Source organism: Salmo salar, chromosome 20 (assembly GCF_965601325.2).
Source record: "Salmo salar chromosome 20, fSalSal1, whole genome shotgun sequence".
In the NCBI taxonomy this organism is placed as follows: Eukaryota; Metazoa; Chordata; class Actinopteri; order Salmoniformes; family Salmonidae; genus Salmo; species Salmo salar.
In genome coordinates this window covers 3,026,151-3,040,096 of record NC_138310.1, presented here as the reverse complement: position 1 = coordinate 3,040,096, position 13,946 = coordinate 3,026,151, and the positions used below count along the sequence as shown (strand labels likewise).

General features: G+C 45.3%; 1 protein-coding gene across 1 annotated transcript in view; it reads left to right on the top strand.

Annotated features, from left to right (window-relative positions):
- Window positions 1-13,744, top strand: part of LOC106579806 (calcium-binding protein 7) — a 73,442-nt gene extending 59,698 nt beyond the window's left edge. The window contains exons 4-5 of the mRNA XM_014159999.3: window positions 2,223-2,373; window positions 10,318-13,744. Coding sequence (XP_014015474.1) covers window positions 2,223-2,373; window positions 10,318-10,445 — 279 coding nt within the window. The 3' untranslated portion in view covers window positions 10,446-13,744. The remainder of the gene's footprint in view (window positions 1-2,222; window positions 2,374-10,317) is intronic.
- The last annotated feature ends 202 nt before the right edge of the window (window positions 13,745-13,946 follow it).

Below are 13,946 nucleotides of genomic sequence, written 5' to 3'. Positions count from 1 at the left end.
TGCGCAGCGCCGGCGCAGAATAACCTGGACCGAGGAGGCGCACTGGAGACCAAACGCGCTGAGCTGGCACCATCCGCCCTGGCTCGATGCCCTCTCTCGCATGGCACTTGCGGGGGGCTGGAATGTAGCTCACCGGGCTATGCACGCGCACTGGAGACACTGTGCGCTCCACAGCATAACACGGTGCCTTACCAGTACCACGCTGCTTCCGGTAAGCACGGGGAGTTGGCTCAGGTCTACCGCCTGACTCCGCCAATCTCCCTGTGTGCCCCTCCCCCCCAAAAATTGGGGGCTGCCTCTCATGCCTGTTGCGCTCCCTCTCCTCATACCAGCGCCTCTCAGCTCTCGCCGCCTCAATCTCCCACTGCGGCGGCGATAATTCCCAGCTTGAGCCCATGGTCCTTTACCGTCCAGGATTTCCTGCCAAGTGCACGACTCCAGATAGCTTTTCTCCTGGTGCCTCTCCTTGTGCTGCTCCTTCCTCCGCTGCTTGGTCCGTTGTTGGTAGGTAATTCTGTAACGGCTGTCGGGAGAGAGAGTAGACCAAGGCGCAGCGGAGTTAGTGTTCATCATGATTTTAATTGAACAACGTGAACACTATACAAAAAACAAGAAAACTGACAGCCAAACAGTCCTGCCAGGTGCAAAACACTCAAAAGAAACAATTACCCACAAAACCCAAAGGAAAAACATGCTCCTTATGTGTGACTCCCAATCAGCAACAACGAGCTTCAGCTGTGCCTGATTGGGAGCCACACACGGCCCAAAACAAAGAAATACAAAAACATAGAGAAAGGAACATAGAACGCCCACCCAATGTAACACCCTGGCCTAACCAAAATAAAGAACAAAAAAACCCTCTCTATGGCCAGGGCGTTTCAGTTAGCAATATCTATGCAGTGTCTTTGTATACAATCTAGATTCTAGAACAAACTCATATCTTATTGTGTGTGCCCCTCCCGCCCTAAAAAACATACATATAAAATTTGCATTTTCACATGTGAAATAGCTGTTTAACATGCTGAGCTAAAATTTCACTTGACACCATATTTTCACGTGTATTAGGTGCCCTTATTTATCCTGTTTAACATGTTAAAATTAACTGATTTAATTTGAACTTAATTGTCATTTTTGCTTTCAAAATACACTGAAAACATCCAACATACATAATATATACAGCTAAAAACAACTATGCAATGTCAAAACAAGTTGACATTGAGGTTAAGGAAAGTTTTGCTAACCATTACTTTGAACAAAATCAAGATGTACATATTTTTGTAATGCTTTCTGCATAAATAATCTTAAATTACAGCTCAATTTGAGCAAATTCCAAATTTGCGATTAATCGTAATTAATCACAGAAAACCCTGCAGTAAATTGAAGTACATTTGATACCCATAGTTAAAATGTACATTAAAATATGAAGATACACATGGGAAAATGTAGAGGGCATGAGTCGGTCATGGTTGCTCATGGTGACGTGATTAGGTTGTCACGGCTGTCGAAAGGAGTAGAGGACCAAAGTGCAGCATGTGTGTAGTTCCACATTTTATTTAATCTGTGAAAATTTGCAATACATAAATAAACTGAATCGACAAAACAACAAACCGTGACACAGAGGAGAAAAAAACACTACTCAAAAATAATCACCCACAAAACCCAGGAAGAAAAACCCCTACTTAAGTATGATCTCCAATTAGAGACAACGAGGACCAGATGGCTCTAATTGGAGATCATCCCAAACAAACCAACATAGAAATACAAAAACTAGAACCTAAGAACATAGAAATAGAAAACATAGAAAAACACAAAACACCCCTTGTCACGCCCTGACCTACTCTACCATAGAAAATAACATCTTACTATGGTCAGAACGTGACAGAGGTAGTCTCGCCTGAGACTAGTTGAATGCTCAAAAGAATTGAATCCCTAAGTCCAGACAGTCATACAGTATGCCACATGCATCAATGGGCAGTGTTGGGTTGTTATCTCTGGCTAAAATTTCCAGGATCACTTAACTTACCATCCCCAAATACAAAACATTGTATAAACTAAAATCGACCATAGAACAGTATCTCATTGTAGTAACATCAGTTCCTGTGTGTGCGTGTGTGTGTGTGCGTGTGTGTGTGTGCGTGTGTGCGTGTGTGGTGTGTGTGTGTGTGTGTGTGTGTGTGTGTGTGTGTGTGTGTGTGTGTGTGTGTGTGTGTGTGTGTGTCCAGACTGACATGCAGAAGCTGACGGTAGAGGAGCTGAAGAGGCTGCTGTACGATACATTCTCCGACCACCTCACCATGAAGGATATCGAGAACATCATCATGACCGAGGAGAGCCACATAGCGAACCCAGGGGCCTGCCAGGTGGATATAGACAGTAAGGAACCTTATAGTACACACTGATTTGTATACATGTTATAGTACACACTTTGTAGTTCTACACCTTGTAGTACACACTTTGTAGTAGACACTTTAACGTGTCTCAGGTTAATATGGACAGTAGGAGACCTATTGTACACTTTGATACACTTCCAGTATAATAGCTTTTATTGAGAAAGACATCTGTGCTGAACAAAAACATAAACACGACATGTAAAGCGCTGGTCCCATGAAGCATGATAAAATATCCCAGAAATGTTCCATACATGTTTTACACAAATGTGTTTATGTCTCTGTTAGTGAGCATTTCTCCTTTGCCAAGATAATCCATCTACCTGACAGGTATGGCATATCAAGAAGCTGAATAAACAGCATGATCATTACATACTGTAGGTGCACCGTGTGCTGCGGACAATATAAGGCCACTCTAAAATGTGCCGGTTTGTCACAAAACACAATGCCACAGATGTCTCAAGGTTTGAGGGAGCATGCAGTTAGCTTGCTGACTGCAGGTATTTCCACCAGAGCTGTTGCAAGAGAATTGAATGTCCATTTCTCTACGATAAGCCACCTCCAACATCAATTTAAAGAATTTTGTCTGGAAAAACTAATTCTGGTTTGCTGGGCCTGGTTCCCCAGTGGGTGGGTCTGGCTCCCAAGTGGGTGGGCCTATGCCATCCAAGGTCCACCTATGGCTGCACCACTTACCAGTCTTGTGATATCCATAGATTAGGGCCTAATTAATTTATTTCAATTGACTAATTTCCTTACATAAACTGTTACCCAGTAAAATTATTGAAATTGTTGCATGTTGCATTTATATTTTTGTTCAGTGGATTAACTGAGAGGGTGTAAAAGGTGAGAGATATGCAGAGTGGAAGTGGTGGAGTTGGCTGCATTGCGAAAGTATTCCCCCCCTTGGCATTTTTCCTATTTTGTTGCCTTACAACCTGGAATTAAAAATGGATTTGTATCATTTGATTTACACAACATGCCTACCACTTTGAAGATGCAAAATATTTCTTCTTGTGAACAAAAAAGAAATATGACAAAAAAACTGAAAACTTGAGCGTGCATAACTATTCACCCCCCCAAAGTCAATACTTTGTAGAGCCACCTTTTGCAGCAATTACAGCTGCAAGTCTCTTGGGGTATGTTTCTATAAGCTTGGCACATCTAGCCACTGGTATTTTTGCCCATTCTTCAAGGCAAAACTGCTCCAGCTCCTTCAAGTTGCATGGGTTCCGCTGGTGTACAGCAATCTTTAAGTCATACCACATATTCTCAATTGGATTGAGGTCTGGGCTTTGACTAGGCCATTCCAAGACATTTAAATGTTTACTCTTAAACCACTCAAGTGATGCTTTAGCAGTATGCTTAGGTTCATTGTCCTGCTGGAAGGTGAACCTCTGTCCCAGTCTGAAATCTCTGGAAGACTGAAACAGGTTTCCCTGAAGAATTTCCCTGTACTTAGTGCCATCCATTATTCATTCAATTCTGACCAGTTTCCCAGTCCCTGCCGATGAAAACATCCCCACAGCATGATGCTGCCACAACCATGCTTCACTATGGAGATGGTGTTCTCGGGGTAATGAGAGGTGTTGGGTTTGTGCCAGACATAGCGTTTTCCTTGATAGCTAAAAACCTCAATTTTTGTTTCATCTGACCAGAGTACCCTCTTCCATATGTTTGGGTAGTCTCCCACATGCCTTTTGGCAAACATCAAACGTGTTTGCTTATTTCTTTCTACAAGCAATGGCTTTTTTTTCTTGCCACTCTTCCGTAAAGCCCAGCTCTGTGGAGTGTACGGCTTAAAGTGGCTTTGCAGATTTGCAGCTCCTTCAGGGTTATCTTTGGTCTCTTTGTTGTCTCTCTGATTAATGCCCTCCTTGCCTGGTCTGTGAGTTTTGGTGGGTGGCCCTCTCTTGGCAGGTCTGTTGTGGTGCCATATTCTTTCCATTTTTTTTATAATGGATTTAATGGTGCTCCGTGGGATGTTCAAAGTTTCAGATATTTTTTTATAACCCAACCCTGATCTGTACTTCTCCACAACTTTGTTCCTGACCTGTTTGGAGAGCTCCTTGGTCTTCATGGTGCCACTTGCTTGGTGGTGCCCGTTGCTTGGTGGTGTTGCAGACTCTGGGGCCTTTCAGAACAGGTGTATATATGTGACAGATCATGTGACAGATCATGTGACAGATCATGTGAGACTTAGATGGCAACAGGTGGACTTTATTTAACTAATTATATGACTTCTGAAGTTAATTGGTTGCACCAGATCTTATTTAGGGGCTTCATAGCAAAGGGGGTGAATACATATGCACGCACCACTTTTTCATAGTTTTTTATTTTTATGTAATTTTTTTCACCAATTTGGACTATTTTGTGTATGTCCATTATATGAAATCCAAATAAAAATCATTTTAAATTACAGGTTGTAATGCAACAAAATAGGAAAAACGCCAAGGTTAATGAAAATTTAGCAAGGCACTGTACACCAAACTTGTAACGTCTCTCTACTAGAGATGGGTGCAGGAGTCAGGCGCAGGAGAGAAGATCATTCTAATAACAAGAGTTTAATAAAGTCCATCAAAAAACATACAGGCAACGGACCAAAAATACAGAGTCCAAAAATTACCAAAAGAACGAAATCCAAAGGACATAACCTGAATGTAAAAAATTATGAACAAAAATAACGTCACCCAACATAAAACAGGGAAACAAAAATAAACCCGCACGACACAAAGCGGGTAGAGAGAAAATAAATACCCACACTAATCAACCCAAACAAGGAACAGGTGCACAACCAAAACAGACAAGACTAAACGAAAAAGAAAAAAGGAACGATGACCGCCGAGCACCACCCGAACAGGGAGAGGAGCCACCTTCGGTGGAAGTCGTGACAGTACCCCCCCCCCCCCGACGCGCGGCTCCCGCAGTGCGCCAAACCCGGCCTCCAGGACGACCCGGAGGACAAGGCGCAGGGTGATCTGGATGGCGGTTGTGGAACTCCCTCTGCAATGATGGGTCCAAGATGTCCCCCCTCCTTACCCAGAACCTCTCCTCCCCGTACCCCTCCCAATCCACGAGGTACTGCAGGCCCCCCACCCGGCACCTAGAGTCCAGGATGGACCGTACAGTGTACGCCTGTGCCCCCTCGATGTCCAGGAAGGGCGGAGGGACCTCCCGCACCTCAGCGTCCTGCAGTGGACCAGCTACCACCGGCCTGAGGAGAGACACATGAAACGAGGGGTTAATACGATAGTGAGGGGGGAGTCTTAACCTATAACATACCTTGTTTATTCTCCTCAGGACTTAAATGGCCCCACAAACCGTGGCCCCAGCTTCCGGCAGGGCAGGCGGAGGGACAGGTTTTGGGTCAAGAGCCAGACCCTGTCCCCCGGCGCGAATACTGGAGCCTTACTGCGGTGGAGGTCAGCGCTCACCTTCTGCCGTCCACCAGCCCATTTAAGAGACTCCTGGATGGCTCTCCAGGTCTCCTTTGAGCGCTGCACCCAATCCTCCACCGCAGGAGCCTCAGTCTGGCCCTGATGCCATGGTACCAGGACCGGCTGATAGCCCAACACGCACTGAAACGGTGACATGTTAGTAGAAGAGTGGCGGAGTGAATTCTGGGCCATCTCGGCCCATGGGACGAACCTCGCCCACTCTCCTGGCCGGTCCTGGCAATATGACCGCAAAAACCTGCCCACATCCTGATTAACTCTTTCCACCTGCCCATTACTCTCGGGGTGAAAACCAGAGGTCAGGCTGATCGAGACCCCCAGACGCTCCATAAACGCCCTCCACACCCGGGACGTAAACTGGGGACCCCGATCAGAAACTATGTCCCTCAGGCACCCCATAGTGCCGGGATACGTGTGTAAACAGGGCCTCTGCGGTCTGTAGGGCCGTAGGCAGACCAGGCTAAGGGATGAGACGGCAGGACTTAGAAAACATATCCACAATGACCAAGATCGTAGTGTTCCCCTGCGATGGAGGAAGATCGGTGAGGAAATCCACCGACAGGTGGGACCAAGGCCGCTGTGGAACAGGAAGGGGCTGTAACTCCCTTCTAGGCAGGTGTCTAGGAGCCTTACTCTGAGCACACACCGAACAGGAGGAGAGGTACATCCTCACGTCCTTAGCTAAAGTGGGCCACCAGTACCTCTCTCTAAGACCACGCACCGTCTGATTAATACCTGGATGACCAGAGGAGGGTAGCGTATGAGCCCATCTGATCAATCTATCGCGAACAACAAGCGGAACGTACTTCCGACCAGCTGGACAACCTGGTGGAGGGGGATCTGATCGTGATGCCCGCTCGATGTCCGCGTCCACCTCCCACTCCACCGGTGCCACCAGGCAAGAGGCCTGGTGTAAGTATGGGAATGGGATCGATCGACCGCTCCTCAGTATCATAGACACGGGACAGTGCGTCAGCCTTAGTGTTTTGGGAACCTGGTCTATATGAGATGGTGAAGTTGAATCTAGTGAAAAACATCGCCCACCTATCCTGACGGGGATTCAGTCTCCTCGCCACCCGAATGTACTCCAGATTACGGTGGTCAGTCAAGATGAGAAAAGAGTGTTTAGCTCCCTCAAGCCAATGTCTCCACACCTTCAGGGCTCTGACCACAGTCAGCAACTCCCGGTCCCCCACATCATAGTTTCGCTCCGCCTGACTGAGCTTCCTAGAAAAGAAAGCGCAGGGGCAAAGCTTGGGGGGGGGGGTTGCCCGAGCGCTGGGATAGCACAGCTCCAACCCCAGCCTCAAACGTATCCACCTCCACTATGAATGGCAAAGAGGGGTCCGGATGTGCCAAGACGGGAGCATCGGTGAACAGATCCTTCAGACGACCAAAAGCTTTGTCCGCCTCTGCCGACCACCTCAAATGCACCGGGCCCCCCTTCAGCAGTGAGGTAATGGGAGCAGCCACCTGTCCAAAACCCCGGATAAACCTCCGGTAGTAATTGGCAAGCCCTAAAAACCGCTGCACTTCTTTTACCGTGGTCGGAGTCGGCCAATTACGCACGGCCGCAATGCGGTCACAGTCCGTCTTCACCCCAGATGTGGAAATGCGATACCCCAGAAAGGAGATGGATTGTTTGGAAAACACACATTTCTTGGCCTTGACGTATAGGTCATGCTCCAACAATAGTCCAAGTACCTTGCGCACCAGGGACACATGCTCGGCGCGTGAGGCGGAATAGATCAGAATGTCATCGATGTAGACCACCACACCCTGTCCGTGCAAGTCCCTGAGAATCTCGTCTACAAAGGATTGGAAAAATGCTGGAGCATTCTTCAACCCATACCGCATGACGAGGTACTCATAATGGCCAGATGTGGTACTAAACGCGGTTTTCCACTCATCTCCATCTCGGATACGCACCAAGTTATACGCGCTCCTGAGATCCAGTTTTGTGAAGAAGCGTGCTCCGTGAAATGACTGCACCGCCGTGGCGATGAGAGGTAGTGGGTAACTGAAGCCCACTGTAATAGAATTTAGACCTCGATAGTCAATACACGGACGCAGACCTCCATCCTTCTTCTTCACAAAAAAAACTCGAGGAGACGGGTGACATGGATGGCCGAATGTATCCCTGTCTCAGAGATTCAGTGATATATGTCTCCATAGCCACTGTCTTCTCCTGTGACAAGGGATACACGTGACTCTTAGGAAGTGCAGCGTTAACCTGGAGGTCTATCGCCCAATCCCCTCGTCGATGTGGTGGTAATTGGTCGCCTTCTTTTTACTGAAAGCGATAGCCAAATCGACATATTCGGAGGGAATGTGCACGGTGGAGACTTGGTCTGGACTCTCCACCGTCTTCGCATCGATGGAAACACCTAAACACCTACCTGAGCACTTCTCTGACCACCCCTCTGGAGCCCCCTGTCTCCAGGAAATTGTAGGATTGTGATCAGCCAACCAGGGAAATCCCAGCACCACTGGAAACGCAGGAGAATCAACGAGGAAGAGACTAATCCACTCCTCATGGCCCCCTAGCGTCACCATGTCCAGTGGAACCATGGCCTCCCTGACCAGCCCTGACCCTAGTGGTCGACTATCTAAGGCGTGCACGGAGAAGGGTTGGTCCAACTGAACCAAGGGAATCCCTAACCTATTAGCGAACCCACGATCTATAAAACTCCCTGCTGCGCCTGAATCTACTAGAGCCTTATGCTGGGAGGGGAAAATTCAGGAAAGGAAACATACACATACATATTACCAACAGGGAGCTCTGGGTGAGTCTGGTGCGGACTCACCTGGGGTGTTTGAACAGCGCTCTGCCTGCCCTCTCGACTCCCTGACGAGCTCCTCCAGCACCGGTCAGCAGTGTGTCCTCTGCGACCACAACTGGTGCAGGAGAAAGCTCCTCCTCCGGTCGGCCTAGCAGAAGTACTTCCCAAATCCATGGGAATCGGAGCAGGTGGGCTGGGAGGTGGAACAAGCAGGACCCGATCAGGACGCCCACGGGCAGCCAGCAAGTTGTCCAGTCGAATGGACATGTCTATGAGCTGGTCAAACGTAAGGGAGGTGTCCCGACAGGCTAGCTCCCTGTGGACGTCCTCTCGTAGGCTACACCTATAATGGTCTATCAGGGCCCTCTCATTCCACCCTGCGCCTGCAGCCAGGGTCCGGAACTCCAGCGCGAAGTCCTGTGCGCTCCTCGTCTCCTGCCTCAGATGAAACAGACGTTCACCCACCGCTCTACCTTCAGGTGGATGGTCGAACACAGCCCAGAAGTGGCGGGTGAACTCTGGGTAATCCTGCCTCACTGAGTCTGGGCCTTCCTAAACTGCGTTGGCCCACTCCAGGGCTCTCCCTGAAAGGCAGGAGACGAGGGTGTTAACACTCTCCTCTCCCGAAGGAGTTGGGCGAATGGTCACCAGGTAAAGTTCTAATTGAAGCAGGAATCCCTTGCACCCGGCAGCCGCTCCATCGTACTCCCTCGGGAGCGCGAGTCGAATCCCGCTGGAACTGGATACCGTTGGAACTGGATACCGTTGGAGAGGGTGGTGGAGCAGGCTGAAGAGTGGCGGATGATGGTGTAGAGATACCACTCCTCTCCCATCTCTCCAGTCTCGACAGTACCTGATCCATAGCCGTTCCTAACTGGTGGAGAACGGCCCGTATGTTGAATTACACGCTCCTCCATAGATGGGGAAGGCGTGTCTGCTCCTGCTGACTCCATAATTGTGGTGCAGGTTTCTGTAACGTCTCTCTACGAGAGATGGGTGTAGGAGTCAGGCGCAAGAGAGAAGATAATTCCAATAACAAGAGTTTAATAAAGTCCATCAAAAAACATACAGAACAAAATCCAAAGGACATAACCTGAATTAAAAAATTATGAACAAAAATAACGTCACCCAACATAAAACAGGGAAACGAAAATAAACCCGCACGACACAAAGCGGGTAGAGAGAAAATAAATACCCACGCTAATCAACACAAACAAGGAACAGGAGCACAACCAAAACAGACAAGACTAAACAAAAAAGAAAAAAGGATCAGTGGCAGCTAGTAGACCGGTGACGACGACCACCGAGCACCACCCAAACAGGGAGAGGAGCCACCTTCGGTGGAAGTCGTGACAAAACTCCTTAATATACTCTACTTTGTCATGCTTCTCAGGTGCTAATGCATTTGTTATCTTGTTTGGAGCTAACTGAAATCAGAGCTGTAATCTAGGTAATTATGTATCGTACACACTGGTGTAAAAACACATCTGCAAGCAGTATTCATCCGTAATAATTGTGTTCATATACTTGTACATTTGGAGATGAGATTACAATGTAACTTGCCTCTGGTATCAGATATGTGCAGAGCATCAAAAGAGATTTTATTCAAAAGACTCACAGGTGTGTGTCTCTACATCTTGATAATCTCTAACTTTCCTCCTACTCCTCTTGTCTCCTTTCCCTGTCAAGCAGCTAGTCCAACGCAGCAAGTCAAGCAGACATGTGTACGCAAGAGCCTGATATGTGCTTTTGCCATCGCTTTCATCATCAGCGTCATGCTTATCGCAGCAAATCAGGTGCTTCGGAGCGGCATGAAGTAGGCAGGGACGGCCATGGCCTCCTGACCCTCTGAAAGAGACTTCTGTAAGACACCTGGACAAATGACTGAGAAAAAACAGCTCAACAACAACAACAACAGACAGTTAATCCACCATCTAAATGAACTGACAGAAAGGCATGGCTCTCATCCAAATGATTTCATGGGCATATTTCCCAACATGCTCCTTTATCTCCTTTCTGAATGGAACCCATTGAGACCCTTAACTACGGTGGCCTGGAGGTTGACCATCATCTGTGCATGAAGTGCATGGATTTAACCAGTCGTCTCTTGAAACATTTGTAGACGTTATTATCAGTGTATATCCATATGACTGTGTAACAAACAGAGGTGTGTCATTATTAACTTATGGTGAACCAACTGTGACCAACTTTGTTAATAGGGTCGCGGGTCAAGGGATCAGTGGCGGGAATGAAAAATGGGTTTTACATCTGTACTGTGTATCAAACAACAACAAACAAACAACAACAAACAAGTTAATATTTCATAATAAATGTATATTTCACAGTTCTGCATGATCAAAAGGGCTGTTTAGTGGACTACATGATCATAGTGTAAAAGTAGTTTTTGGACAACTGTTCTTATTGACATACTGTGGACTATTAGCTTCACTGAGCACCCCATAATGATCACAACATATCTCACAGCCATAAGGATCACAACATATCTCACTGTCATAAGGATCATAACATATCTCACTGCCATAAGGATCATAACATTTGTCACTGCCATAAGGATCCTAACATATCTTCCCGCCATTGAAAAACCAACAACTCAGACGTGATGGGTGTTGTATTAGCATATCACTGAGAAATCATACAGTATTTGCTTGATATGTGACATATATGCATAATAACATTATAACAGAGATGTCTGCTCTGTACACGGGGAATATGATGAATGTGCTGGAATGTATACACTGCTATATTAGGCAATACATCATGATTATACATCTCACATGTGATATCGCCGGCTAGACATGTTCAATATAAACCTTTAGGCTCATCCATGAGGAAGCTCTGCTCTGTAGAATTGAAGCAGGAGCAATAACCTTCAATCCATCTCCATGCCTTGGTAGCTCCTTGTTGTCCTTGGGATGCAATACTCTTGCTATGGCAACTTTGAACATACCATAGCAATATATTCTATCTTGTTTTTTTATTTATTAAAATGTAATGACATTCACACTAGATAAAAGAAGCAGGAAGCACTTTCATCTTAAAGACACTTCTGAAACCAGGTTTCTATCCTATGTCTCATTCTGGGACACAGACTGCTATACTGATCATCAAATGGCCTGTGAAGCCCTGCAATAAAGCACTAATCCAACTCTGGGCAATATTTCCACCATTGCTGTTCCAGTGCTCTTTAGAGTGTTGTGCATGATTGCCAGTGACATCTTGGAATACTGATAACCGCTATACATCTGTATAATACACATTTTGACCAAAGCTTTGAAAGTCAACCATTGTGTGGAGTAAATGGCTCTTAGAATGGAAGGAGAGAGAACAGTAAAACAAGTCAATGGAAAAGCACAGCATTTTTTATGTAGTTGCCAATGAAAGGGAAACTTGAATAGGTCATCAATATGTATTGTTGTTGGAATTCTAAAAATAGTCATGATGTCTTCTATTAGATTTGTTGTAAAGAAACTAATTGGACAAGATGGAGAGATGCAAAAACAAAGAACTAAAAGATAAATGCCCTTCACTAAAATACTGACATCTGTTTTGGAGGCTGAGGACATTTATTTTGTAATGTAACGGAAGGTAGCCTAGTGGTTAGAGCGTTGGGCCAGTAATCGAAAGGTTGATAGATCGAACAAGGCAGTTAATCCACTGTTCCTAGGCCGTAATTGTAAATAAGAATTTGTTCTTATCTGACTTGCCTAGTTAAATAAAACCTACTGCATTAGACTATTTGGTTTCACACGATTGAGCACACCAATATTTTGGTGTTACAATTCAGCAACCGGGTGATGGAATTATGATTACTGTCCTGTCTAAAAACAGTCAAGACACAACAATTATCTCATTTCACTGAGCGTTTTGTTAAAAGCAGAAAGGTCGCAGTAAGGTTGCAGCAAGGTCACAGAGGACATAATACAATTGCACATTGTCAATTCACTGTACTGTAAACAAATAGCTTTGTTTTCATTTTGCACTTTATAATATGGTTTAGATGCGCACAACGATAATACACCGCCATTATGATTGTGCTCAATTTCAAAACATACTATACATACGTCTTCAATGGTTACAGTATTGTATATACATTTTCCTTACATCTTCAGAATAGATGGGAGTAGATGATAGATAACTGATATATGAACCCACTTCATCTGTTGTTGGTACATATTGTATCAGCTTGGGTGACACTAAAATGTCAGCTTGGGTGAAACTAACATCTCAGCTGGGTGACACTAATATGTCAGCTTGGGTGACACTAATATGCCACCTTGGGTGACATTAATATGCCAGCTTGGGTGACACTAATATGCCAGCTTGGGTGACACTAATATGTTAGTTTGGGTGATACTAATATGTCAGCTTGGTTGACACTAATATGTTAGTTTGGGTGATACTAATATGTCAGCTTGGGTGACACTAATATGTCAGCTTCGGTGATACTAATATGTCAGCTTGGGTGATACTAATATGTCAGCTTGGGTGACATTAATATGTCAGCTTGGGTGATACTAATATGTCAGCTTGGGTGATACTTATATGTCAGCTTGGGTGACACTAATATGTCAGCTTGGGTGACACTAATATGTCAGCGTGGGTGACACTAATATGTCAGCTTGGGTGATACTAATATGTCAGCTTGGGTGACCCTAATATGTCAGCTTGGGTGATACTAATATGTCAGCATGGCTGACATTTGGCTACAATGGTTAAATATCATTACTTTTGGCATATTCTAATGAGATCATTTTGCCGTTTGAAACAGAGGGTGTTGAGAATGTTGTTCCATGATCTAATACTTTGCCTTATACTCTGAGACATGAAACACTCCGAGACATGTTTATTATCAAAGCAAAGCTATACAAAAATATAAAGACCAATCAAATATTTATTTTCTTTTTACAGATGAAACAAAACATATTGTATTGAAAATGTTGATAGTTTACTGAATGTTAAAGTTCTATTAATTGTACTTTGATACTTTATGTCTCAAAAACGATCTTATATTATCCACCCGCTGTGACGTATGTTCATTGATCACACCATATGTACCTGTCTGTCTGTGGAATGGTATTTCACATAAATAAAAGTATATTGGCGCAATGCATCGATGTGTGAAATCCTTTCGATTCATCAAATCTACAATCCCAGTTTCAACGTTATGTTGACAACTTTGTGGACTGTCTCTATGGACTGTATCACAATACTGTTTGATATGATTTCAGATTGTAACTCAATATAAACAGATGGGCTTTCTTGGGTTCAGTGGATTTAGAGATTGCTATTCCATCTCAAGT